At 54.4% G+C, this 24,084-nt stretch overlaps 7 protein-coding genes across 7 annotated transcripts; 5 read left to right on the top strand and 2 right to left on the bottom strand.

Moving 5' to 3' along the window:
- Window positions 1-3,128: 3,128 nt before the first annotated feature.
- PG986_012087 (uncharacterized protein) lies at window positions 3,129-5,435 on the top strand (the record flags this gene model as incomplete). Its single annotated transcript, XM_066848309.1, has 2 exons — window positions 3,129-5,347; window positions 5,402-5,435. The coding sequence occupies 2 exons, from the start codon at window positions 3,129-3,131 to the stop codon at window positions 5,433-5,435; spliced, it is 2,253 nt and encodes a 750-aa protein (XP_066695005.1).
- A 1,966-nt stretch (window positions 5,436-7,401) lies between these two features.
- Window positions 7,402-10,015, top strand: PG986_012086 (Vacuolar fusion protein CCZ1-like protein; the record flags this gene model as incomplete). Its single annotated transcript, XM_066848308.1, has 2 exons — window positions 7,402-7,776; window positions 7,898-10,015. The coding sequence occupies 2 exons, from the start codon at window positions 7,402-7,404 to the stop codon at window positions 10,013-10,015; spliced, it is 2,493 nt and encodes an 830-aa protein (XP_066695004.1).
- A 1,222-nt stretch (window positions 10,016-11,237) lies between these two features.
- On the top strand, window positions 11,238-12,668 carry PG986_012085 (uncharacterized protein; the record flags this gene model as incomplete). The annotated part of the gene is made up of 1 exon (XM_066848307.1): window positions 11,238-12,668. One exon carries the CDS (start codon window positions 11,238-11,240, stop codon window positions 12,666-12,668), a length of 1,431 nt encoding a protein of 476 aa, XP_066695003.1.
- A 449-nt stretch (window positions 12,669-13,117) lies between these two features.
- Window positions 13,118-13,676, bottom strand: PG986_012084 (uncharacterized protein; the record flags this gene model as incomplete). Its single annotated transcript, XM_066848306.1, has 3 exons — window positions 13,118-13,288; window positions 13,370-13,485; window positions 13,565-13,676. 3 exons carry the CDS (start codon window positions 13,674-13,676, stop codon window positions 13,118-13,120), a joined length of 399 nt encoding a protein of 132 aa, XP_066695002.1.
- Window positions 13,677-15,291: 1,615 nt separating this feature from the next.
- PG986_012083 (uncharacterized protein) lies at window positions 15,292-16,780 on the top strand (the record flags this gene model as incomplete). Its single annotated transcript, XM_066848305.1, has 2 exons — window positions 15,292-15,748; window positions 15,798-16,780. The coding sequence occupies 2 exons, from the start codon at window positions 15,292-15,294 to the stop codon at window positions 16,778-16,780; spliced, it is 1,440 nt and encodes a 479-aa protein (XP_066695001.1).
- A 1,210-nt stretch (window positions 16,781-17,990) lies between these two features.
- On the bottom strand, window positions 17,991-20,045 carry PG986_012082 (S-adenosyl-L-methionine-dependent methyltransferase; the record flags this gene model as incomplete). Its single annotated transcript, XM_066848304.1, has 12 exons — window positions 17,991-18,467; window positions 18,560-18,667; window positions 18,764-18,785; window positions 18,846-18,944; window positions 19,002-19,043; window positions 19,142-19,226; window positions 19,278-19,315; window positions 19,467-19,495; window positions 19,560-19,664; window positions 19,744-19,772; window positions 19,824-19,861; window positions 19,924-20,045. The coding sequence occupies 12 exons, from the start codon at window positions 20,043-20,045 to the stop codon at window positions 17,991-17,993; spliced, it is 1,194 nt and encodes a 397-aa protein (XP_066695000.1).
- Window positions 20,046-20,744: 699 nt separating this feature from the next.
- Window positions 20,745-23,531, top strand: PG986_012081 (Pre-mRNA-splicing factor prp1; the record flags this gene model as incomplete). The annotated part of the gene is made up of 1 exon (XM_066848303.1): window positions 20,745-23,531. One exon carries the CDS (start codon window positions 20,745-20,747, stop codon window positions 23,529-23,531), a length of 2,787 nt encoding a protein of 928 aa, XP_066694999.1.
- Between the last annotated feature and the right edge of the window lie 553 nt (window positions 23,532-24,084).

Here is a 24,084-nt window from a genome sequence, read left to right as displayed (position 1 = left end):
GAGCTTACGAGGCCTGAAGAAATGGTCCCTTGGTCCCTTGGCAAATTGTCAACAATGATATGGACTGGACCTACAAGTGAAGTGCATCTGCAGCTGAACTTGCCGATGACCAAGCCTAATAGGAAACTGGGCAGGCAATGGTTGGACGAGAGGCCAAGAAAATGTCAATAGAACGCCGCTCGGGATGATGTTGAGATGGATGCCGGCCAAGGGAGAGCTCTGTACGATAGTTCCAAGCCTTGCCAAGCCTGACCCAGAGCGCGCCGAGCCTCAACCTTGGTCTAGAGTTCTAGGCTTGCAGGCTGGCGGCAAAACAAGAGCTGCCAGCCAGGCTTGTGATTAGCTTTGCGCACTACACCGTACATAAGTCGAACTATTGGCGTCAACGGGCGTCGGGGTCTGTGGTGCCAGTGTGGCCGAGTCCCAGAGTCCCAGAGTCCAGAGTCCAGAGTCCTTGCGTGCTTGCCGATGCTGATGCTCGGCTACGCGGCTGGGTCAGAGATGCGTGAGGTGAAGAAGATCTCGGAACGGTTGATTGAGGTCAATCACATCACGAGAGATGAGATGAGATTCGTCAACTGCGATATTAGGGATTTGCACTGCTTTGGCACACGCCCAACTTCCCAAAGAATCATGCTAGATTTCATTCCGGCGGCCGAGCCGCTCGCTGGCCAATCTGCCAATTTCCCTGGAATGGGTCAAACTTGACTGGGGAAGGCGCAGTTCAGGGCAACCGGAGGGGTGGCAGTGCAACACCCATCCGGTCTTATGAACCAAATACTTTTAGAGGGATTGAAAGATGAAAAAAAAAAAAAAAACGAAGAGATGGTGTGGGATGGGCGGTTGGCGAAAAGCCCCGGCCACGGGCTACACACCCCGGTGATCTGCTTTGCTAGCTTGGTACGGCGGCCAAAACACGCATTGTCGCAGGGGTCAAGGTCGAAGTATTGCGAAACGTTGCCATGCTATGCGAGAGGCGAATGCAGACTTGTGCAGCATCAGCAACAGCACACACATACACACACTTTCTTGCTGGTGCTGCACCGCTGCTGGGCATACCGGGTCTCACGAAGTCTCATCACGGTGACTGGCTGAAGTTGATTGCAGACGACGCCGCCCACTGAACCTCAACCCGAACCTGAACCTGTTTTTCGGGATGGCGGCTGGAACTGCCAGCAGCCCGATTGACGGACGCGAAAATTCGATCGTCGGCCAGCTACAGTGCACTAAGCCCCGAAAGAGAGGTTCTGCAGAACATCAGATGGGCCCTTGATTCGTAACGCGAGCATATTCCCCCCTTATGTCACCCCAGCCTTACATATTTGTCCCAGAAGTTAAGATGGTGATGCACATTGGTGTTTGCGGATGCCGTCATCGCGGGTTACACGTTTTTTTTATAGTTGTTTCCTAGATGGATGTATCTTTATGATCTGCATGCACATACCTGAATAGCAGCAGTGTTGTACGTGTATTGTGTGTATTCGCCCTGGTGCCTTGGAAGCAAAAGCAGACCAGCAGACCGCTGCCTCTTCGTCAGGCAAGGTTTAATCTGGCCAAAAGTAAAAGCCAAAAGTAAAAACTACAAGGACAAAGAATGGTTCTCTTGCTACTCCTCTCTACACTCATGATGATGAATGTAAAGGAAGCCATCTCTGCGTGGACCGCTGCCACCCGCACTCACGAATGCTGTCAGAACATTGAATCCTGTCAGTTCCAACCAGCTGGTGATTGGGTCTCAGTCAATGAATCAATCAATCGCCAATTGAGAGGTAAGTACGGTAGTCGAGAGGTACGTCTAGAATACATCCATTGCGGCACTCGAAAGCCAAGCTTCTAGTTCAGGAGGGGGGACGCGCGCGACTTGATGCGATCTTTTCGGAAAATGCAAGAGGCCTCGCTTGTACATGGAAGTCGACCCTTCAGCCCTTGGCGCCTTTGGGCGATGGCTTGGTAGCAAAAGTGACTTGGGCAGCGGGCGGTGCCAGCACCCAAATTTGGGCGCAATCCAGGTACCCCATGTTGGCAGCATGGCAGGCTCAGTTCAGGGGATGCGGCCAGTGGTTGCTCGAGGTACATGGGCCGCGCCATGGTGGGAGTGCGTAATTTGGTCAACCTCACACTGCATTCCCACTCTTCTCACGTCCCCGGGCGTCCCGTTTTGATTTGTGCCACTGTCTCGTCCAGAACTCGTCCACTGACAGCGCGTCCAGCCCGCCCCCTGACCACCCCCGTATTCTCGTGGTGCATACCCACCTGCATGTCTGGGCTTGGCAATTATCTTGTACCGGTCCTTTCCCAAACGAGTGCTAGCCCAGACTGGCCATCCCAGCGCATCCCGGTTTCCAGCCAAGCCAAACCCTCCTGCTTTCTGTGATTGAGGTCCCCCTTCCCATTCCCGACTGTCTCCTGTCCCGTCAACACCACGCTGCCATCCCCAAGACGACCAGTCCAGTCTCTTTTTTCTTTCCTCTTCCTCCCTTTCCCCCACTATTCCCCCATTCCTCAACCCTCATCTTCCCCCCCTCAAAGACTCCAAATCGCCCATTTCCGTGAAACGGGTTGATATCAACTTCGCTCGAGTCTAGAGCAGATCCTCTTCTGCTCGCCTTCGTTTTTCGTTTTTAATAGGCCCTCAGGCCCCCTTTTAGTAACCATTTTGGTGACGTTGCCACCATTGCGCTCATTTAGAGTTGATAGGAAGGGTCGCGGACTCGGACTGGACGACCGGACGATCGATCATCAAATCAACGAAAACACATTAACACACACCTCAAAATTCCCGAACGACGACGGATAATATCTACCCATTCAGTCGCCAACCACTCTCGCTACCTACACCTACTTCAGAAATTCTTCTGCTGTCTATTTGAATATTCGGGCCGTCCACGCTTCTGTATCGGATCGGACCCTCTCATACTACACCTACTCGGACTGACGGGCAAATTTCGCATCCTTGGCCGCCGCCCGAACCATCTGCTTCTCAATAAAGGACGAAGAGAAACATAGAAGCACGCGGTGGACGTGTTTCGGGCTTTGTATACCGCTGACAAAGGCCTTCTCTCTACACTACCGGATATCTTACATCCTCTAATCAACCCACCACCACTTTTTACACGACATCACTCAACATGAGGTTCTCTTCCTTGCGGCCGCTGGCCCTTCTAACAGCATTGGCGTCGGTGCTTCTTGGTACCGCCTCTGCTGAGCCGATGCTTACATCCAACTCTCTCAACTCGTGCCAGGAGGACTCGAGTTTCACGGCCAGTCTTTTCCACGTCGTTTTCACGCCGAACAACAACTCCGCCTCGGTCAATATTGTTGCGACATCATCAGTAGAAGGTCATGTGGTATTCGACTTCGCCATTTCCGCCTACGGTTACGAAATCATGCGCAAAACCATCAACCCTTGCGACACCAAACTTGCTGGTCTCTGTCCCATGACTGCCGGAAAGATCCCCTTGAAATTCAACATTCCTGTTGACGCGGCCGCCATCAAGCAAGTTCCCAGTATCGCCTACAACTTCCCCGATTTGGATGCCACGGTTCGCGTGTTCTTGAACATGACGGATGGAAAGACGGATAGGGGTCCAAGTGTTGCTTGCGTGGAGGCCGACGTCTCCAACGGTAAGACGGTCGATTTGGTTGGTGTCAAATGGATTCTGGCCGTTGTTGCTGGATTGGCTCTCGTCTCGTCGGCTGTTATCAATGGTCTGGGCCACTCGAACGCTGCCGCTCACATCGCATCTGGTGCATTGTCGCTCTTCGGATTCTTCCAGGCTCAAGCCATGCTCGGACTTACTGCTGTTCATTTACCCCCCGTGGTTCAGGCATGGACTCAAGATTTCCAATGGTCAATGGGCATTATCAAGGCTGGATTTATGCAGGACATCTTCACATGGTACCAACGTGCTACTGGCGGAACCCCTTCCACCATCTTCGATTCCTTGACCACCGTATCTGTTCAAGTCGAAAAGCGCGGCCTGCCTGAGACTGCCATGAACGTCTTCCGTCGTACGGCTTCCATGATGCCCAAGGCTACCGCACTCATGAGGCGCGCCAACATTCAAACCGGATCCGGCAGTTACATCGTCTACGGAATTCAGCGTGTGGCTTTCAAGGCTGGCATCGAGACGACGAACCTGTTCATGACTGGGCTGACCTTCTTCTGCCTGTTCGTTCTCATCACCGCTTTGTCTGTGGCTGCGTTCAAGGGCTGGTGCGAGTTGGCCGCGAAGCAGAAGTGGATCAAGGGCGACACGTTCTTGGAGTTCCGCAACGGCTGGCTTACGGTCTTGAAGGGCATCTTGTTCCGTCTTACGCTCATTGGCTACCCTCAGATGAGCATTCTCTGCCTCTGGGAGTTTACGCAGGTTGACTCGCCCGCCGAAGTTGTCCTAGCCGTGTTCTTCTTTGTCGGCATGACCGCTACTCTGGGCTGGGCTGCCTCCAAGGTGATCCGTATCGCTCGCCGCTCTGTCGCCATGCACCGCAACCCTGCTTACATCTTGTTCTCGGATCCCCAGGCCTTGAACAAGTGGGGTTTCCTGTACATTCAGTTCCGGGCCTCTGCCTACTACTTCATCATTCCTGTTGTGGGCTACACTCTGGTCAAGAGCATGTTCATCGCCTTTGCCCAGGGCAGTGGAACTGCTCAGGCCGTTGGTTTCCTCCTTATTGAGGCCATTGCCCTGATCGGAGCCAGTGTCCTGCGACCATGGATGGACAAGAGCACCAACTCTTTCAACATCGCCATTTGTGTCATTAACTTCATCAACGCTATTTTCCTTCTGATTTTCTCGGATGTTTTCAACCAGCCACCCCTGGTCAACGGTGTCATCGGCCTCATTATATTCTTCTTTAACGCCATTTTCGCCCTTGTTCTCCTTCTGGTTGTCATTGCCACGACTATCATCGTCTTTGTCCGCAACAACCCCGATACCCGTTACCAATTCATGGCCGACGACCGAGCCTCGTTCATGAAGTCGCAAAGCCAGCTCACCGGAACCACCGAGTTGGAAGCCCTTGGTGCGACTGCTCGAGGCGACAAGGCCGGCTTCAAGCCTGGTCTTGATTTGGATGACGACAACGAGTCTATTACTTCCGATTCCATGCGCCGCAGAACCGACTCGTCCATGCTGGGCGCTCGGCCCATGTCGAACTCGACTCCTTTGGGAGGCAACGGCCACCACCAGGGTCCTCCGAGGTCACCTGTGGATCCCTCCGTTCCGCTGTTCCCCGCAGCCCCCAACAACGGTGATTCTCGAGCGCCGAGTCCGTACAACGGAGGACAGTTCCGACAGCAAAACAACGCTAGCCCAGCCGGGCCCCGATCGCAGCAGACAGCTAGGTGAGTCAAGTTCTCGAGATTGTGATGATGTTCTGTTGCTTACTATTACTGTAGCCCGTGGCAACGAGGCGCCGGTTACGAACACTAGGCGAGGCGTGCGACGCTTGATGAAGCACTATACCACGTCTGATTTGGACATATAGTCCTCCTTGTTCATATTCGCAAACAATTATGACAAATGGTGTCGGAGTTAACTGCTTTAAATGCATCTACATGGGACGGATGATTCAGCGTGAAATTTGGCAGAGGGCCACAAAACCTCCCTCAATTGGATAGCTGCGAAAAGTAAACGAGGGCATTGAAGGACGCGGGCTCGCTATCATGGTATTATACCGATAGGAGTAGTTTGGGGATGGACCTCCCTACAGCAACCGCGCCGCGTGCCAACGATTCTCGGTGAGCTTTTTAGGAGACGGCTACAGCCGCCTGGAACCCCCCGAAACAGGATGCCAGAGAGGGGCGGCCCCCTCAGTATGCTGTACCAACTATGAAAACGCATCAATTTTTGTACATAGTCCCAGCAGCTATAAACAATGGGAGCTGGAGCAGATTTCTCTGGGTACAACTGGAGAGGGCGTTGGGCAAATGGATGAACTGTATTATCTATCCAAGGCGTGTTGTCCTCATTGGCACAAACGCAACAGCTAATTGATTTTTTATTGTTATTGATCATCTGTGCTGGCATAGAACCATAATAACCTTTCAAAATCAAAGTGCCCAAGGCGATCCTAAACAGTATCTTGTCGCGTGGCAGAAAGCCTAGCGCATGCGTCTATTGTTGGGTTACTATGTGCTAGGCCTCCCAGATGGGGTTTCCGTGGTATTTCAAGTTGTTTGGTCTTAGGATCGGGATTCCCGATACTATGGACAGTCGATTGGCGGCGACTGGTGGAGGCATTAGGGATCGAGGGCACATGTACATGTGTATTCACTATAATCGTACTTTATGATCCCATTCGAGTATTGTGGAATCGTTACAGTGCCAGAGTCCTTTCAAAGGCACTTATAGTGAAGGCATTCCCAGACTGGCTTAGATTTGCACCTAAACTGACATGACTTCCAATTTGGTCGGGCTAAGGCGGTCTAGCTGCACCAATATGGGATGCGTTGGGCTATGCAACGGGGGGGGGCTGTTATATGTACGTAGGTATGTATGGCAGGCGCGGACTTGCGAGAATGGCATGGACAGATCGCGATCCCTTCAGCCCCAAGTTTGATGCCTCATTCAAGCGCCGATCCCCGAGTGCCCCCACTAGACCTTAAGTAGGTAGGCAGTAGAAGACTTCCGGGGCTTCTGGTCAAGCCTGCTAAGGTGACTACTGCACGAACAACACCAAGAAAAAAGGCCGTTGATTGCACCTGCAGTACGGGACCATGGGCTGTCCGCTACTGCCCGCATTCCAATCAATCAAATATGACAAATTGACGGGTGCTTGCGTATTAGTAGAACCATAGGTACATGCAGTCAATAGGTATGCACCTGAGGGGTCCAGACCTGGCTGGCGGTGGCGGCTCATCAGGATTGTGTCATATCATCGCTTGCCTGCGCGGGCCCAACTCCCGCTGAACAAGAACTTCAGCTTTGAACCGCCCTCGTCCTGCATATGCCTTGGGCCTTCCTCCCGGCCCAGACGCAACCTCGTTTTTGTGACTTGTTATACATATAAGGGGGGGGGCATGCCGTGACGTTGTTTCCCCACGCAGCTCATTTGGTCCTCGTTTGCCTTGCCAATTGGTCGGATACTGGTCAACGTCCTGTTACATTGGATGTTGATCTACATACAGTCGCGCCGCCGCGTTTAAAAGTCGTGGGGTCGGGCTTTGGGGATCGCGATCCAACACTCAATACTTTGCAGCGCCGGAGCCTCTGGTACGGCTCTGTCTCCACGATTGCACGATTTCTGACCACCTCTTAAAAGACTTCTTCTTCTTACTCAGAATTGGCCCCGGGACCCCGTTTTCTATCTTAACCTACAATTCAAGAAGGCAGCAAGATCTTCGCAATTCGTTTTCTTGTTTTTCGCTTCTTGTCGTGAGCTACTGCCCCGCCACAGATGGGCACGCCAGCCTCGCCCCCACCGGCCTCCGTCGTGCCGGCGCAGCTGGGCTTTCTCGCCATCTTCAACCCGAGCCTGGGCACGACCGACGACACCCTCGACGACCAGATTGTCTACTATGCATCCGTAGACGCCCACAACGCAGCTCCTCCCGCCGTCCCGCGGAGGCGCAACCGAGCGGCCCGCAACGGCAGGCCTACCGAGGCCCTGTCGCACGAGGAGCGCAATGAGCGGCTCCGCCAGATCGGGCTCGCCCAGGGCATGGTCGAGTTCAGTCGTGGCTTCGCCGGCGGCAAGAGTCTCGACTCGATCGAGACGGAGAAGTCGCGGGTCGTGCTGCACGAGCTGGAGCCCGGCTGGTGGATTCTTGCTGTGAGTTCAATTCTGCCCAGACCCGACAACCAACCAAACCCGTCTCGCCCTTCTGCCAGTTAGGTACTGGCAGAAAGCCTCGAGAGAAATATGGTATACTGACAGTTGGATTTCAATATAGTCCATCGATCTGACGAAACTACCCCTTCCTCCTCGGCTCGGCAGCGCTAGTCAAGACTCGTCCGAGAATGTCGAGTATTCCTCCCGAGAGGTCAAACCAGCTGCGCTTCTGATGCAAGATCTGCTCCGCGCTCATTCTATATTCTTACTGCATCATGCGGCGTCATTGAGCGCGCTGTTCGTGCGGACTAGGAGACCCAGATTCGTGGCCATGCTGAGTCGGTATTGGGATATCTATCTCTCTACCTGGAACGTGATGCTCCATGGCAACCCGGCATGCGCCGTGTACGGAGGCATCAAGATTGCAGCCTCTGGCGAGCTTGGGGTGGGTGTAGGCGAGGAGGAGAGGGGCAGCGGAGAGCGGGACGTCCTGGAGGGATTCGTCGGAAGAATGGAAGGACTCCTGGACCTGGTTGTGTCAAAGTTTGGAGACTCGGAGCCCGAGACCACAACTGAAAACAACAAGGATGCCAAGCCGGAAGGTTCTGAGCCCCTGAAGTGGCTTGGCTTAGGGGAGGAGCCTGGTGCTGAAGACGGTGCTATATTCCTAGGCACTGGGGCCTTGTCCAAAAACTCATTACGAGATGTCGTTTACTGGATGGAAGACATCTACACATGGGGTGAGGGCGCCTATGGCGTCAAGCAAAGCCCAACATCGACGCGGACCAGAACCAAGCGGACTCGACCTAGGGCGGGCACAATTGATAAGGACGACACTGTGCCGCAATCAGCCGCAACTACTGGTCCTGAAAATCCACAGCAGGCTTCAACTCCTCACAGCTCTGAAGGCTCCGATGCCAAGGGAATGGACAAGTTCGTTAGCTATCTGAAGATGGGATATGGCACACATTGGTCCCTAGGCACCAGCAATAAGAGCTCCACCGAGCCTTCGGAGGCCCCGTCAGCAAACGGCAGCGCAGCTAAGGAGAGCGAGCCACGGCCAGAGGTGTCCAGGCGCAACTCCAAACCTGTCGACGACACTGCAGGCCACTACCTGATTGGCCTACAAGGTGCTGTTGACGATGTCGACAGTGATTCTCCAGAGTCGGACGGCTCTGAAGGTGAAACCCGTACTCTCGTCCGGACTTTGACGGTGGAAGTCGAGAGTGAAATGTTGAACAAATCTGAGGACGACATGATGCATGATTTAGGGAGCGGCGACAACGAATTGAGATTGACCAGGTCTGGTCGCAAAGACTCGAGAGACCGGGAATCCCACTTCGATAGCCAGGACCGCAACAAGGCGAAGAAGGTCCGTGTCGTGGTCTACGTCAGTAAACCGTTCATCTACACGTTCCTCTTTGAGAACCGGACCGACTCTTTGGCCTATGAGAGCCTCTATAGATCGCTTCATCACCAGCTGGCCCCGTTACGAAAACCCCTTGCTGTATCGACCTCGTACCGACCCGGAAAGCCCGACGCAGGAAACAACACTCCAAGTCACATATTTGACCTCGTCTGGGATTCGCGAGCGCTGACCATCCACTCCACCATACCCTGTATCCCAGATCCTGCCTCGATAGTTCGTTATCAAAACGGCGAGCAGACGCAGCCTTTCTGGTCGCGAGTGGAGGCTGTCAACACGCATATGCAGATTCTGAACACGTACGCGGCAACACGGCACGATCACAAGGAACTTGAGCGTACTTGTAAGACCAACCGTGGCTGGTGGGTTGTATGGACACGCATCGAGTCTAAGAAGGGGGGTTCTATGACCATGGACGCAATCGCCGAGGATCATGAACCACCCCGTTTTCTATCCGACGGGACTAAAGGCTCCACGGGTACAGACCAGGCCCAGGAATCGGGGGACAGTGTAGCAGTGGAGAGTGAGCATCAATCTCAAATGAATTCAGATTTGGAAACTGCCAGGTCTATTTCAGTGCATCAGCATCAACAAGGCCAGCAAGAGCGGAGGGAGAAGCACAGGAAACACGATTCCCAGAGCGGCAAGGAGATTGTGCTGATCCGACGGGCTGGCGAGCATGGCACGAATAGGAGTCGAAGCGGCTCGCTTGGCGATGCAAGTGCATGGACAGAAGGTGCGAGTCGACTGGCCCAGGGCATCGGAGTCGACACGCGGAAATACGTCGACGAGCTCCTTAGCCTGGGGCAGTAGCGATTTTCTCTTTTCAGCTCACACAACCAAACACTATAATTAAGGGCTGACTTTTGTTTTTTTTCGCCATGATTTTAGGGGGAGTTGGCCGGGCGTCCGAGTGAGCACTTCTCTAGATATGGGGGTGGGGAAGGGGGTTTTTGTTTCTTCGGTGCAACTTGGCGCCCAACAAAAGACGCCTGGTGTGCATACCTACTTAGGTATCAGAACACGCCTGTGTTGTTGTGATTCTTCACCGGCGTACATAACGGGAGTTTCGAGAGTCTACTAGGTTCTATTAAGAGGTATAAAGGTTCAGGGGAGGAGAAAGGTGCATGGAGTACGATGATGAAAAATCGACAACATGACTTAAGGAAATACTACCCAACCCAAATGACTACATGACAGGTGCCTATTGAATGAATTGTTGTCTCAAAAGTTGCAATCTGAAAAGTGGCATTATATTTTATCTTCCGGCAGGTTTTGGTATCGTCGTACTACCCAAGCCTTTGGCCAAGTGCGCATGCCCAAACCCCTCATTCATGTTAAGCAGAAGTGGTCTGATAGTCATCAACTAAGCTGTTGCATATGCCCGTACTGGTTTGACCTCACTTGCATAGGGGGAGCGTCTGTGCTTTACTGGACTGCCTGAATTGACAGGCGTGAGAGAAGGAGGAGTTTGTGGGAGGGCGTCTGGGCCCAGGTTGCTAGGGTAGCCGCTGCTAAACTCGCTGCCCTTGACTGCAGCATTTTCCATCCACCCTCGCTCGCCCAGCGTTGGTGTCCGTATCTTCGACGTCGCCCCCTCCAAATGAGAAAGTACCTCACATACATTGATACATACCTACTTTATGATTTACCGACCCTACCTACCTGTAACACCTTAGCCCGTTTCCAGACCCGGCTTCTCATTGGCCCGCCCTCGCCCGCCTGTCGAATCGGGCAACCGTAGCGCTGTATTTGTACCCTTATTCCGGGCGTGCTTAAGTTGCAACCCCTCCATTGAGCTTCTGAAATGCCCCGCATCCTGCTCACACGACTATCGTCGACCCGATGCACGTGGAATCATAAGCTGGCATCCACCCGCCTTTGTTTTTCTTCGTCTCCAATCTGTACATCTACATCTAGGCGCCCCATCTCTACAGTTGCAAGAAAGTCTACAAGCTCCCCTGCCTTGACCACCAACACCACTACCCGACGAAGCTACCTGACAGACGAGCTCCGCTCCCACCAAGCCCGCAGCATGGCGCCCCAACTGGACGGCTACTTCTCCAAAGTCGATGAGCTCTCATCCCACTTCATCGACAGACTCTCCAAGGCCGTCGCCATCCCCTCCATCAGCTCCGAGGCCGCCCGCCGACCCGATGTCGTCCGCATGGGCCACTGGCTGGAGACCGAGCTCAAGGCCCTCGGCGCCGAGGTAGAGATGCGCCCCCTGGGCAAGCAGCCCGACCACCCCGAGCTCGACCTCCCGCCCGTCGTCCTGGCCCGCTACGGCCGCGACAAGAGCAAGCGCACCATCCTCGTCTACGGCCACTACGACGTCCAGCCCGCCGAGAAGACCGACGGCTGGGCCACCGAACCCTTCACCCTCACCGTCGGCGAGGACGGCCGCATGTTCGGCCGCGGCAGCACCGACGACAAGGGCCCCGTCCTGGGCTGGCTCAACGCCATCGAGGCCCACCAGAAGGCCGGCGTCGACTTCCCCGTCAACCTGCTCATGTGCTTCGAGGGCATGGAGGAGTACGGTTCCGAGGGTCTGGAGGAGCTGATCGAGAAGGAGGGCAAGGGCTACTTTGCCGACGCCGACGCCGTCTGCATCTCCGACAACTACTGGCTCGGCACCGAGAAGCCGTGCCTGACCTACGGCCTGCGTGGATGCAACTACTACAGTGTCGAGATCTCGGGCCCCGGAGCCGACCTGCACTCCGGTGTCTTTGGTGGCACTGCCCAGGAGCCCATGACCGACTTGGTGCGCGTGCTGGGAAGCCTGGTGGACACCCACGGCAAGATCCAGATCCCCGGCATCATGGAGCAAGTGGCACCCGTGACGGCCGAGGAGGAGAGCCTCTACGACAACATCAGCTTCACCATGGACAACCTCCACGAGTCGCTGGGATCCAAGACGACCATCTTCGAGGACAAGAAGCCCACGCTCATGGCCCGCTGGCGATACCCTTCGCTCTCGGTCCACGGTGTCGAGGGCGCCTTCTCCGCCCCCGGAGCCAAGACGGTCATCCCCGCCAAGGTGATCGGCAAGTTCTCGATCCGCACGGTGCCCGACATGGACATCGACCAGACCAACGAGTGCGTGTACAAGTACGTGCGCGAGACGTTCGCCAAGCTCGGCTCCAAGAACACGCTCAACGTCTACGCCCAGCACACAGGCAAGTGGTGGGTCGCGAGCCCGAACCACTGGAACTTCCGCGCCGCCGGCAAGGCCGTCGAGCGCGTCTGGGGTGTCCAGCCCGACTTCACCCGCGAGGGCGGCAGCATCCCCGTCACGCTCACGTTTGAGCAGGCCACGGGCAAGAACGTCCTGCTGTTGCCCATGGGCAGCTCCACCGACGGTGCGCACTCGATCAACGAGAAGCTGGATAAGAAGAACTACATCGAGGGCATCAAGCTCCTGGGCGCTTACCTGCACTACGTCGCTGAAGAGAAGCAAGTCTAAACCATGCTATTAGGAAATGTGTATTTAGGTGTGGGCCCATCACCGCGTGCCGAGCCGTGTAGGTGGACACTGGTGACAAACGGCTGCTGAATACCAATCGTTGGACATAAGTCTTGTTTCAGTACAAGCTTAGGTCACCGCAAGAGACATGAAAACAGGCCATTCAAACGTATCACTGCGCATTTTGATGAGACGCCGCCATTGCAATGAACTGTTGAACAATTCGTTGGATTTCAATTCCGAATTTGACCCTGAATTATGCCATTACACCGCCCCAAACATATAATATCGTCTCATGTCGTATCATGGTGGTAAGCTCCGCAGAGCCCTCTCATGCTGCCCACTCTCCTAGAGTGGTAACAGATGAGAAATGATTAAAAAGTATTGAGCGCAACATAGGCTCGTTCCGTTATCCACCCAGATCCAGATCCAGATCCAACTTTTGATTTTTACTTGCTTCCGCCGAACCAGCTCGAGATGCCGCTCTTGGCCTCGGCTGTCTTGTTCTCGACCTTGCGGTCAAACTCGTCAACCTTCTTGAGGGCGTCTTGCTTCAGGTCCTTGCCGTAGGCCTCGGCGTCAGCCTTGACCTTTTGGAGGTCTGCTTGCGTCTTGCCAGCCTATCAAGATGATTCCACGGTTAGTCCTGGTATTTCGGGCGTGGCAAAGAAGACTATGTATAGAGCGGAAGAAGGACTTACAAAGTTGTCAATCTTGGCTCCAGCTTGGGCGCCGAACTTCTCGGCATCCTTCTGGGCTTGGGAGCTGCGGCCGGGCATGTGGCTCTTGGCTTCGGAGCTCAGCTTGTGGGCATCGGCTGTGTGTAGGGAAAGCTTCAAGTCAGCAATGTGGTTCCGGGAGCGGGTTGTCGCAATACATTGGCAAATGCTACTCACCCTCTGCTTGCTTCTGGGCGACCTTGGGGTTGCCGCCTGCGCTGTAGAGGTAGTATCCGACACCACCGGCGGCACCGAGGCCGAGGACGAGGGGCATGCGTGAGCGAGACATGTTGTAAGTTGGTTTTGGTTTGGTGGGTTTGGTTGTGTGTGTGTGAGAGAGAGAGAGAGTATGTGTGTGCGTGTGTAAGGTCGTAGAGAGGTTTGTTGTGAGTATCTTGAATGGAGGAGTCGAGGTATGAAGCTCGAAAATGAGAGGGAAAGGGGGGTTGTAGTTGGATTTAAGTTGATTGGGAGTGATGGGATTGGAGAGGAGAGAAGGCGAATGAGGTCACACGAGGAGCGGGAGGGACGAAATATGGGAGGCGGGGAGGGTTCCAATGGCTTTGTTACGGGTACGGGTTACCCAGGAGGAGCGAGGAGCGATCAGTGTGTGATGGCATGATTACTACCACATGCATGGCTTGCAGTACATACATACTGTGCATCCGTTACCTTCTTCCTTTCGCCTACGGTACTTGTCACGGACGCGAGATCAGCTAGGTTCAAGCTCCAGTAAGTCACCAATGCATGGTATCAGTATCAGATCGATCCTAACCGCTTGGGGTCCACGGACGGACCTTATGTCCGCTTCCATTGCTGTTGATGCCCTCAGGGGTGGCCGGGGTGGTCCAACTCGGGCTGGTCAAGCCTGGCTGGGTAGCGCAACGGCCGCGGCCAATGGAGAACACCTCGAGGCTTCTGCCGATGTGACTGGCCAGAGAAGGCGAGAACAAAAACGTCTCTTGGTGGGCTGGTGAATCACGTTGTTGAAACATGACATCTGCTTTCCCGTTTCTACCCAGGTCGCAAAGCAAGCCAGGCTGGATGCGACGGAACACTTTTTTTGCTTGGATGACGTATGGACGCTGAAGCTTGCCGAGCTGCTGTTGCTGTTGCTGTTGCGGTTGCTGCTGTTGCGGGGAAAGGTCCAGTACCCTTCAGCACTAGCCGGGAGCTGGGACCCAAGTGGGTTCTGCTGGTTATTTCCCGTCCCATTTCCTTCCATTCCAGCCCGATCGGATTACCTGCTGCATCTCAACAATGGATGCTTCCTCACAGCCAAGAATGGTCCGTGGAATTACATCATCAAGAACGGGGAGCCTGATAAAGATGGCATATCGTGCCATTCGAGTCCCCCTCCTGCCATCAGCAGAAACCTGTTGCTTCCTTGAACTGAAGACAGCATACACCTACATACTTCCGGTATGTCCTAAACTGTCTAACTACTGACTGTACTTTGCTTCCGAGGGAGGATGTGTTTCGTTTCATCCCCCTAGCTGTCTGTTTGTTAGTCACCTCCCACTCGTCATCGTCATAGCTCCGTCGTAGCAAGTTCCGCTCCCTACTAGGCGACTAGGCGAAGCGTAGCTTCCAGCCTCACAGGCTAGTTCTGCTGCACCTGCCGCAAAAAAAGGCCACTTTCCGTTTTCCATCTCACGTTGATCCTCATCCGCCGTCGATGATTTACCCTGACAAGGTGGGACGCATGCTGGAACTGATTACCATTACTTGAAATCCGTTTTCCATCCTCCCCCAGCAAAGGGAGAAGCCAGAAAAAGAAAAAGAAAACTTATCTGCTCTGCTGGTGACTCGCTGGCATGGTCTAGTCCGCGAGCGACGACATCCTCCCTTTTTTTTCCTCGCCACTTTACCAGTATGCTTTGCATGTCGGGGTCCCCCACACAATGAAACCCAGAGTGCGCACATCACGGCGCGTATCTCCTCTCAAGGATAGCGATATCGACCATGAGATTATCCTCGTAGACCAGTCCGGCTCCGCCCAGCCAGCTGGAGATGATCCTCCTCGACCCGGAGCCAGCCCCGATGCAGAGAATAGTGCCTCCAATGATGTCGCCAACACCTCGGGTGACGATCAGCCCTTGACCTCTTCCGAAAGCCGAATACCACTACGCGATGCTGCTGCCCCCATCTCTGACCACGACGGCGGCGGCACCTCAAGCCAGGCGAATGGGGATCTCCACGCTCCAAGCAACGAGAACAAGAACGCCCCTCCCGAAGTTCGAGAACCTCCGACGACCGAAGAAGCTGGCCCATCGCGGGGAGCAACAGAGCAGGCCGCCGCCGCCGCGCCGGCATCGCCAGAGAATGGACAACCCCAGAAAAACAAACATAGACATTCGCGTCATAAATCGCCTGAAACGGCTATTGACATCCTATACGAAAACGAAAGAGGCGGCTTTCTCTGTGGTATACCGCTATTCGCCTCGGCCGCGCTGGGCAATCTCGACCCCCCCGCCCTGGACCAATGCCAACCATAAGCCGAGCCCGACTAGCATCAAGACTGCGCAACCACCGGACCCGAGCTGGGAATGGGCTTGGCCAGAGTGGAGGGTGAACCAGGACGATGCCATCGATACCGATCATGACGGCTGGGAGTACTCGTTCATGTTCTCCAAGAAGTTCTCGTGGCACGGTCCAAAGTGGTATAACTCGTTCGTGCGAAGACGGGCCTGGATCCGGCGGCGCATCAAGAAGGGAATCGGTTATCAAGCCAACGACCCCCATCTGCTCAACCCGGAATACTTCACCGTAGAGCCCGCCGCTGCTAAGCATGTGCCCCTGCGCGACGGAGCGTCCAGCATACTCGACACCGCCTCGCGTACCAGCGCGTGCGTGCTCCATGAAGAAGACGCTGTGTCGGAGAAGAAGGATGTGGAAAGTGTGGACATGCTAATGGCGCTCTTGAGAGTGTCGCGCATTGACCGGGAGAAGCTGGACGCCGTCCAGAGCTACCTCGAGCACGCAGCGGACGACTGGTTGGATCTGCAGAACCACATGCACGAGATTATGTCTATTTTCGTGTTCCAGGCCTCGCGGCGACTGCTTCTGACGAGACTTATGGCTATACATGACGACGTGGCCAACAAGCTCGAGGAGCAGAAGAGAGCGGGCAAGAACAAGGCGGAGGGCCAAGATGAAAACACGGACGACCAACCGGACCCGAACCTCGAAGTCAAGATGAAGAACCTGGCTGCGGCAGTCACGCATGCGGACGAGGAAGTGCGCCGGCTCGAGTACTGGAGCGACGTCAAGGGCATGGCCGAGAGCGGCGAGTCGGGCGGCGCTGTGGCCGGTGACCGCGGCTGGCAAGGAGGCTGGGAAGGCTTGGATCAGAGTGGTGCTATAGGTGCCAACAGGGAACAGCTCCCTTGATCAAGCCTTGCCCTTGTTAGGCTTGCGCTTGTTAGGCTTGCGAGCCACTACTATTTAATAGGGGACATCTCCCCCTTTCTTCCCTTCTCTTACTAACACATATTAACCGTATAAATTGGCGGACGCATAAACAGCATCGGAGACGGGTGCGGACTTCTTTTACTCGGCCGGCAACGGAGTGCATAATCATACCAAGGTGTTCAGGGGTAACGTGCGTATTGCTCTGAATTGTCTTTTCTTCTTTTTTTCTGGGATACCCTTTTCGTCTTGGCATGGTTAATAGAAGACGAGAGCAGGATTGAGGGGAAGTAGAAAACATACCAACGCATGAACGCACAGGACTAGGAGCTGGAGGAACCAAGCTTGATGATGTTAGATAATACACGTAATGAGAATCGTCCACATAGTCAACTACTCAAGATATACCGCGCCTACTAAACCAATCGTGAGCTAAAGGAACTTGATTGAAGAGGCATATTGTGCGTGTTGAGTAACTGGCAAACCTGCCATGAAAGCTGTTGGGCAGAAAGAGCATTATAGAGTTTTGTCTAGAAATATCTCATCAGGAGTGTGTAAGTGTATGCCAACAAACAGGAGGCACTGTGGGTGCCATTAAAACCAGTACACTTGCTACGGAGAGACCGGCGGTGTCAACTTCTGTGTGACGCTCTCGATCAGTGTCTACTCTGGATATGGTAACGAGCATTACACACATGGACTTGAACGGAACGAGAAGGTTGTAAATAGTCTGATAAACAAAAACGTACATGGCTCGAGCTACGTCTCCAAAAGAGACTGCCCTCTCCCAATACAAGAAGGTAGAAGCTGCCGGGCAAACACACTTGTGGTCGTAGCCAGGGTGTGGCCCCCTTTTCACGGGATGTACCATAACTACGCACGCCGCCAGTGTAGTAAAAAGGCACCTCCACAACATAAAGCATCTACGTCCAATTTCGAAACCACCTATAGCACGCCGCATGCAGAAAACACAGGTCATAATCGGTTACAGTCATTCTTATTGTCCATATATAGACAGTACCAAAAAGGTCTCTTGAATGGATATCATCAACAAAACGCCTCTTGCTTCTCTGAAGAAGCAGGAAATCTCGCCCAAACTCCAGTTCCGAGGTATACGAACTTTTTTGCTTCTTTTTCCGAATCCATAACGCCACGAGATGCCCAAAGTAGATCGTGATACGAACATGACGGATCACGAGAAGTGAATGTTCTCCGAGTTGAAGGCGTAAAGCAGCTTCAGGAAATCCGTCTCGTCGAGCTTTCCGGAGCGCTGGTCCGCCAGTTTGGTGTCGTCCTCGAGGACCTTGCGGATCTTCTCGCGGACGAGCAGCGCGACCCGGGTCTTGCGTCGCTTGCTCTGGGTCTTGGGCACGGGGGCGTTGTTGTTGCCAAAGAAGGAGGGTGTGGTGTCATTGTCGGCATCGTCAACATCCATAATACCGCCCCAGCCCTCCTCCTCGTCGAGCGGCTCGTCGCCCGCGCTGGGCTCCACGTTTTCTTGCAGATCCATATCCATGACCTCGTCGTCTTCGCCCTCCTCAATGGGGCTATCGTCAACTGCCACATTGTTTAACGAACACCAAATCCGATAGTTACGCTCAACCATGCTGAGGACCTCTTTGGTAAACCACGATGCGCGGAGAGTTTTGTTACGGCGGTTAAAGCATATCTATCTTCGGTTAGCTTGGCTTCCGATGTCCATGATGAAGCTCTAATGTGTCTCCCCAAAAAGAACAAAAAAGCTGAAGGTCCGCAACATACCCTTAGCATGCCATCCCATTCCTCGAAGCTGACGTTAGGTCTGTCGGACCCGACCTTAGGTTCAATTCGGACGACTGCCGACTCTACCAGGGGTGGCGGTGAGAAGTTCTGTAGGGTTTACGTGTGAGTTCTCATAATTCAGGGGGAATATGCAGAAAAGGGGCAAGACCATATTCAATGGATCTTAAGGAGCTGTCTGCTTACCTTTTTCCCAACCTTCAGGATACTATAACATTTAAGTAAGTGCCACATTCACAATAGCCTCAATACGAGTAAAGGAACTTACTGTGTGATCTTTGCCCAGAACTGGCTGTTCACTGAAAGCCGACAGTAAAGCGAATCGCCAGGCTTGGCTGTGAGACGAAGCGCAAACTCTCTCTGAAACCTATTCAGACATTAGGAATGTCCCAGGGCATTTTCGTTATTCCGAAGGCCTACTCACATGAGAACACAACATCTTGGCGGCTTGGGCATTTGCAGGATCCTATGTGGCCAATGTTAGTCGGGGACGAAACAACATCCGTGCAAATATTCGGCTCCATTAAGCACCCCCGGAAATCCCGATCAGGTGACAGCACTTACTTGAAAACCAAAGGACTCGAGATCTGATATGGCGTGTTGCTGACCAGCACGTCGAACTCAGGTAATGTCTCCATCTTGATGACGTCTAGCAATCTGGTTAGCGTCAGCTGTCGAACCCGTGTAAAGGTGGCTTTACCTCCTAGCAGAACCTCCAATTTTCGTTGCTCCGGCTTTCTAATAACAAGTCAGTACCTTGTCTATCAACAATGCTCCAGGTATCCTGTGCATGTCTCAGGGTCATCATCCACGATGTTTGCAATAGCCGTGCACCAATTGCCCCTGAGACATACTCGGCACAGATGGTTGGGTTTTGAGGGCTGCTTACCCCTGAACACGCTTCGTGACTTCGGCAGCCTATAGTCGAGGTATTAGCCCTCCTCTCGGCTCCCAGCCCAGCAAGCGATTTGATTTGATTTACCATTCGAGGATCAATTTCCACGGCAATTAACTTCTTGGCTTTCTCCAAGATGCGGATTGAAATGTTTCCTGTTCCTGGGCCGACTTCGAGGACTGTATCGGTTTCCTGGATTGGGGTATGAGCATGCGTGTTTCTTCGTTGCGGTGTAGGTGTAGGTGTAGATTGTCGGCAGGGTTCTACCTACCTTGATGAAGGCCTTTTGCACAATAGCATCTGCCGATAATGATTAGCCATGGTCTTGCTGTGTTCGCAGTTTATTCTTACCTGCAATACCCGGGTTCTTCAAAATATGCTGACCATAGCTGGAAGGCGAGACATTAGCGACGGCGCAACAAGCAAACGATGGCGGCAGTGGCGCGCCTACCTGGAGGTGTTGAATTTGAAGATGTTGTTCGGGGCCTGCTGCTTCTTCCCGTTTCCGGCGGGGCGGTCGTAGGGGCTGGCCGGGGCGCCATTGCGGCCCTTGGTAGTCTTTGCCTTGCCCATGTTGGAGAACGTGTGAGTGAGTGGCTGCGCAAGGAGCAGGCGACGAGAAGGTGCACGACGAGGAGGGGCGGTGGGATGGCACTCAAAATATTTTGGGATGATTCTGGTTATCGGCGCCTTATCTTAGCCGTGATTTTAGCTGGGTTCAGGCCTATCCCTGTCGTTCTGGAAGTCAGATTGGCGGGGCATTTGCTGTCCAATTAGGCCAATTAGGCAAGCTCAGCGAAGCTTTGGCAAGTCAGAGAGGTGCCTGAAGGCCCTGAAGGCCCTGGAGCCAGCGCAGGTGGCTCCGCCCTTTCTTTTTCCAGGCTCCCGATGCAGATGTACTTGCTGTAGCTCGCAAGCAGATGGGCTTCAAAGATCGCAACATCGCGCCAGCCCACGCACGCGTCATCCCGTACACACAATACTTGCGAATAACCCGCCGCCGCAAGCTTCAATCCCTCTGTCAACGCGCTTCCAATTCCAGGCCGATAGCGACTGCAACAAGCCGCACCAAGCTTGGTCAATATACCGCCGTTCCAGCACCACGCGAGAGGTACGGAGTAACGGTATCCATCTGGGCAACGAGCGACTACTCGTCTTGCACTCCATACGAGCGACTTTCGCTACCGGTAACTTCGATCGCTAGGAACATCGACAGACACCACACATAGCTGGCTGCTTGGGGAGAGCTTCTCCCTTCAACACTCGCCCGCCATGGCAAACCGACAGAGCTTCCTCGACATGCCCGCGCCCGAAAACTACGTCGCTGGTTTGGGTCGAGGTGCTACTGGTTTCACGACCCGATCGGATTTGGGTCCTGCCCGCGAAGGCCCCTCCGAAGATCAGATCAAGGAGGCGTTGGCCAAAAGAGCTGCCCAGCTGGGTTTTGGCGATGCAGTCAAGAAGGACGACGACAAGGACGACAACGCCAACGACGAGCGCTTCCAGGATCCCGATAGCGAGGTTGGCTTATTCGCCGGTGGAATCTACGACAAAGACGATGACGAGGCCGACCGGATTTACAAGGAAGTCGACGAAAAGATGGCGCGAAGGGGCAAGAAACGCCGCGAAGCCAGGGAGCAGGCCGAGAAGGAGGAATTCGAGCGCAACAACCCCAAGATACAACAGCAGTTCTCCGATCTGAAGCGTGCGCTGGGGAATGTCACGGATGATGAGTGGGCGAGTCTCCCGGAAGTTGGCGATCTTACAGGCAAAGCACGGAGAGCAAGGGAGGCCCGACGGAACCAGCGCAGCTATGCCGTGCCAGACAGTGTCATTGCGGCTGCTTCAGGCGCTGGTGAGCTCGGCTCGATGGTCGTGGATGGGCCTGAATCATCTGGCGCATCTGCGGAAGGGGCCATGACAAATTTCGCCAAGATCGGTGAGGCTCGAGACAAGGTCCTTCAAGTCAGGCTGGACCAGGCATCACAAAGTAGCGGGACAGCATCTACGGTCGGGAGCGCAAGTAGTATTGATCCCAAAGGCTACCTCACCAGCTTAGCGAAGTCTCAGCTACCCGAGAGCGCAGCACAGGTTGGAGATATCAACCGTGTTCGCGAGCTGCTGAACTCAGTTATCAAGACGAACCCGAACAATGGCCCTGGTTGGATTGCGGCGGCGCGCTTGGAAGAGATGGCTGGCAAAATTGTGCAAGCACGGAATCTCATGGCTAAGGGATGTCAACAATGTCCCAAAAACGAAGACGTATGGCTAGAGAACATCCGACTGAACGAAGGACGCAACGCCAAAATCATCGCAAGCGACGCGATCAAACTAAATAACAGCTCTGTGAGGCTATGGGTCGAGGCTATGAAACTGGAGACGGACCCCAGAAGCAAGAAGATCGTCATTAGAAAGGCCTTGGATCACATCCCCGAGTCTGAAGCATTATGGAAAGAGGCAGTGAACCTGGAGGAAGACCCAGTAGATGCTCGATTGCTCCTGGCCAAGGCCACAGAGCTTATCCCGAGATCGCTCGATCTCTGGCTGGCTCTTGCCCATCTGGAAACTCCCGAAAACGCCCAGAAGGTGCTGAACAAAGCGCGTAAACACCTCCCAACTTCGCATGAGATCTGGATTGCTGCTGCTAGGTTGCAGGAGCAGTTAGGCACAGCGACCAAACTCAACGTGCCCAAGCGTGCTGTTCAAGTACTGGCAAAGGAGGGAGCCATGCCCAAACGCGAAGTATGGATCGAAGAGGCTGAAAAATGCGAGGCTGAAGGTGCCATTGTCACTTGTGGCCTGATCGTCCAAGAGACACTGGGTTGGAATCTCGATGAGGATGACGACCGCAAAGATACGTGGATGGAAGATGCACGTTCAAGTATCAATAGGGGCATGTACATCACGGCTCGAGCCATATATGCCTACGCTCTGCGCGTGTTCCCGACGAGCAAAACTATATGGCTGGCGGCGGCTGATCTGGAACGCAACCACGGCACCAAGGACGAGTTGTGGGCGATCCTCGAGAAGGCTGTCAACGCTTGCCCACGATCCGAGATTCTGTGGATGATGCTTGCCAAGGAGAAGTGGATGGCTGGTGAGATTGATAATGCACGACGTGTGCTTGGCCGCGCTTTCAAACAGAACCCCAACAACGAGGATATCTGGCTGGCTGCCGTCAAGCTCGAAGCCGAGAACAACCAGATCCAGCAAGCGCGCATGTTGTTGCAGCAGGCGCGGCAAGAGGCACCCACTGACCGTGTCTGGATGAAGTCGGCAGCCTTTGAGCGGACGCTTGGTGACAACGATGCCGCATTGGATCTGGTCAGTCAAGCATTAGATCAGTTCCCGGCCTTTCCTAAGCTGTGGATGATCAAGGGCCAGATCTACGAAGACCTGGGCAAGCCTTTGCAGGCCCGCGAGGCGTACGGCACGGGCGTCAAGGCCTGTCCTTCCTCGGTCCCGCTTTGGCTTCTCTACGTCCGACTCGAGGAGACCCTAGGCCAGCTCCCCAAGGCGCGCTCCGTCCTCGACCGAGCCCGCCTCGCCGTCCCCAAGAACCCGGAGCTCTGGTGCGAGAGCGTCCGCATCGAGCGCCGCGCCGGCAACACCAAGCAGGCCGAGGCGCTCATGGAGCGGGCCCTGCGCGACGTGCCCAAGCCCGCCCAGGGCGCGCTGTGGTCCGAGAAGATCTGGCACCTGACGCAGCGGCCCCAGCGCAAGGCCCGCGGCCTCGAGGCCATCAAGGAGGTCGACAACGACCCCACGCTGCTCGTGGCCGTCGCCCGCATCTTCTGGGGCGAGCGCAAGCTCGATAAGGCCCAGAACTGGTTCGAGAAGGCCCTCGTCCGCGACGCCGACCTTGGCGACTCCTGGGCCTGGTACTACAAGTTCCTCCTCGAGCACGGCACCTCGGAGAAGCGCGACGAGGTCGTCAGCAAGTGCGTCAGCGTCGAGCCCCGCCACGGCGAGGTCTGGCAGCGCATCGCCAAGACGCCCGCCAACTCGCGCAAGGGCGTCGAGGAGATCATGAAGATGGTAGCGGCCGAGTTACGGTAAAAGGCGAGTTCCCTCTCTTCCGGCCAGGTGTGTGTATGTATGTGTGATGACGGACGGGTACGTACCGAGACGTAGACTTGGCCAAATTTCAATAAATATTATACCCTTAAGATCGGTTCATCTATCCAAGCAGTTAGATATATAACTCTAGACGAACAAACAGGGCTGTTGTCATCAAGCTCGAAGCCCTTATGAGATGAAAATGTTCGTATGTGTTCGATTCTCTGAGACCAGCCCCCTCGTGTATTTCGCGCCGTAGGTCCGGAGCGACAAACACGTCAGGTCACATAAGCCGAGCTATCGAGATCAGGATTGGGGACTCTCTTTATAAAATGCATACACAGCCAAAGCCGTCTTCTACCATCTGAATCGCTCGTGCCTCTCGACTCAACTTCGCCTTCCTTGCATTCTTCACTGCATTCTCCACAGGGGGTATATCCTCCTCAACTTCGCTTGTATAGAACACAACGATATGCCTCGCTCGCTCTCCTGGAATGATCTTTTTGCTCTGCTTCGTCAATGATTCAAATAATGCACACACCAAACGCGAAGG

The sequence above is a fragment of the Apiospora aurea genome (genome assembly GCF_038362705.1).
Source record: "Apiospora aurea strain CBS 24483 chromosome Unknown utg000008l_segment0_segment0, whole genome shotgun sequence".
Lineage (NCBI taxonomy): Eukaryota > Fungi > Ascomycota > Sordariomycetes > Amphisphaeriales > Apiosporaceae > Apiospora > Apiospora aurea.
Note: the sequence above shows the minus strand (reverse complement) of the source record. Positions and strands in the feature narration are given on the sequence as shown.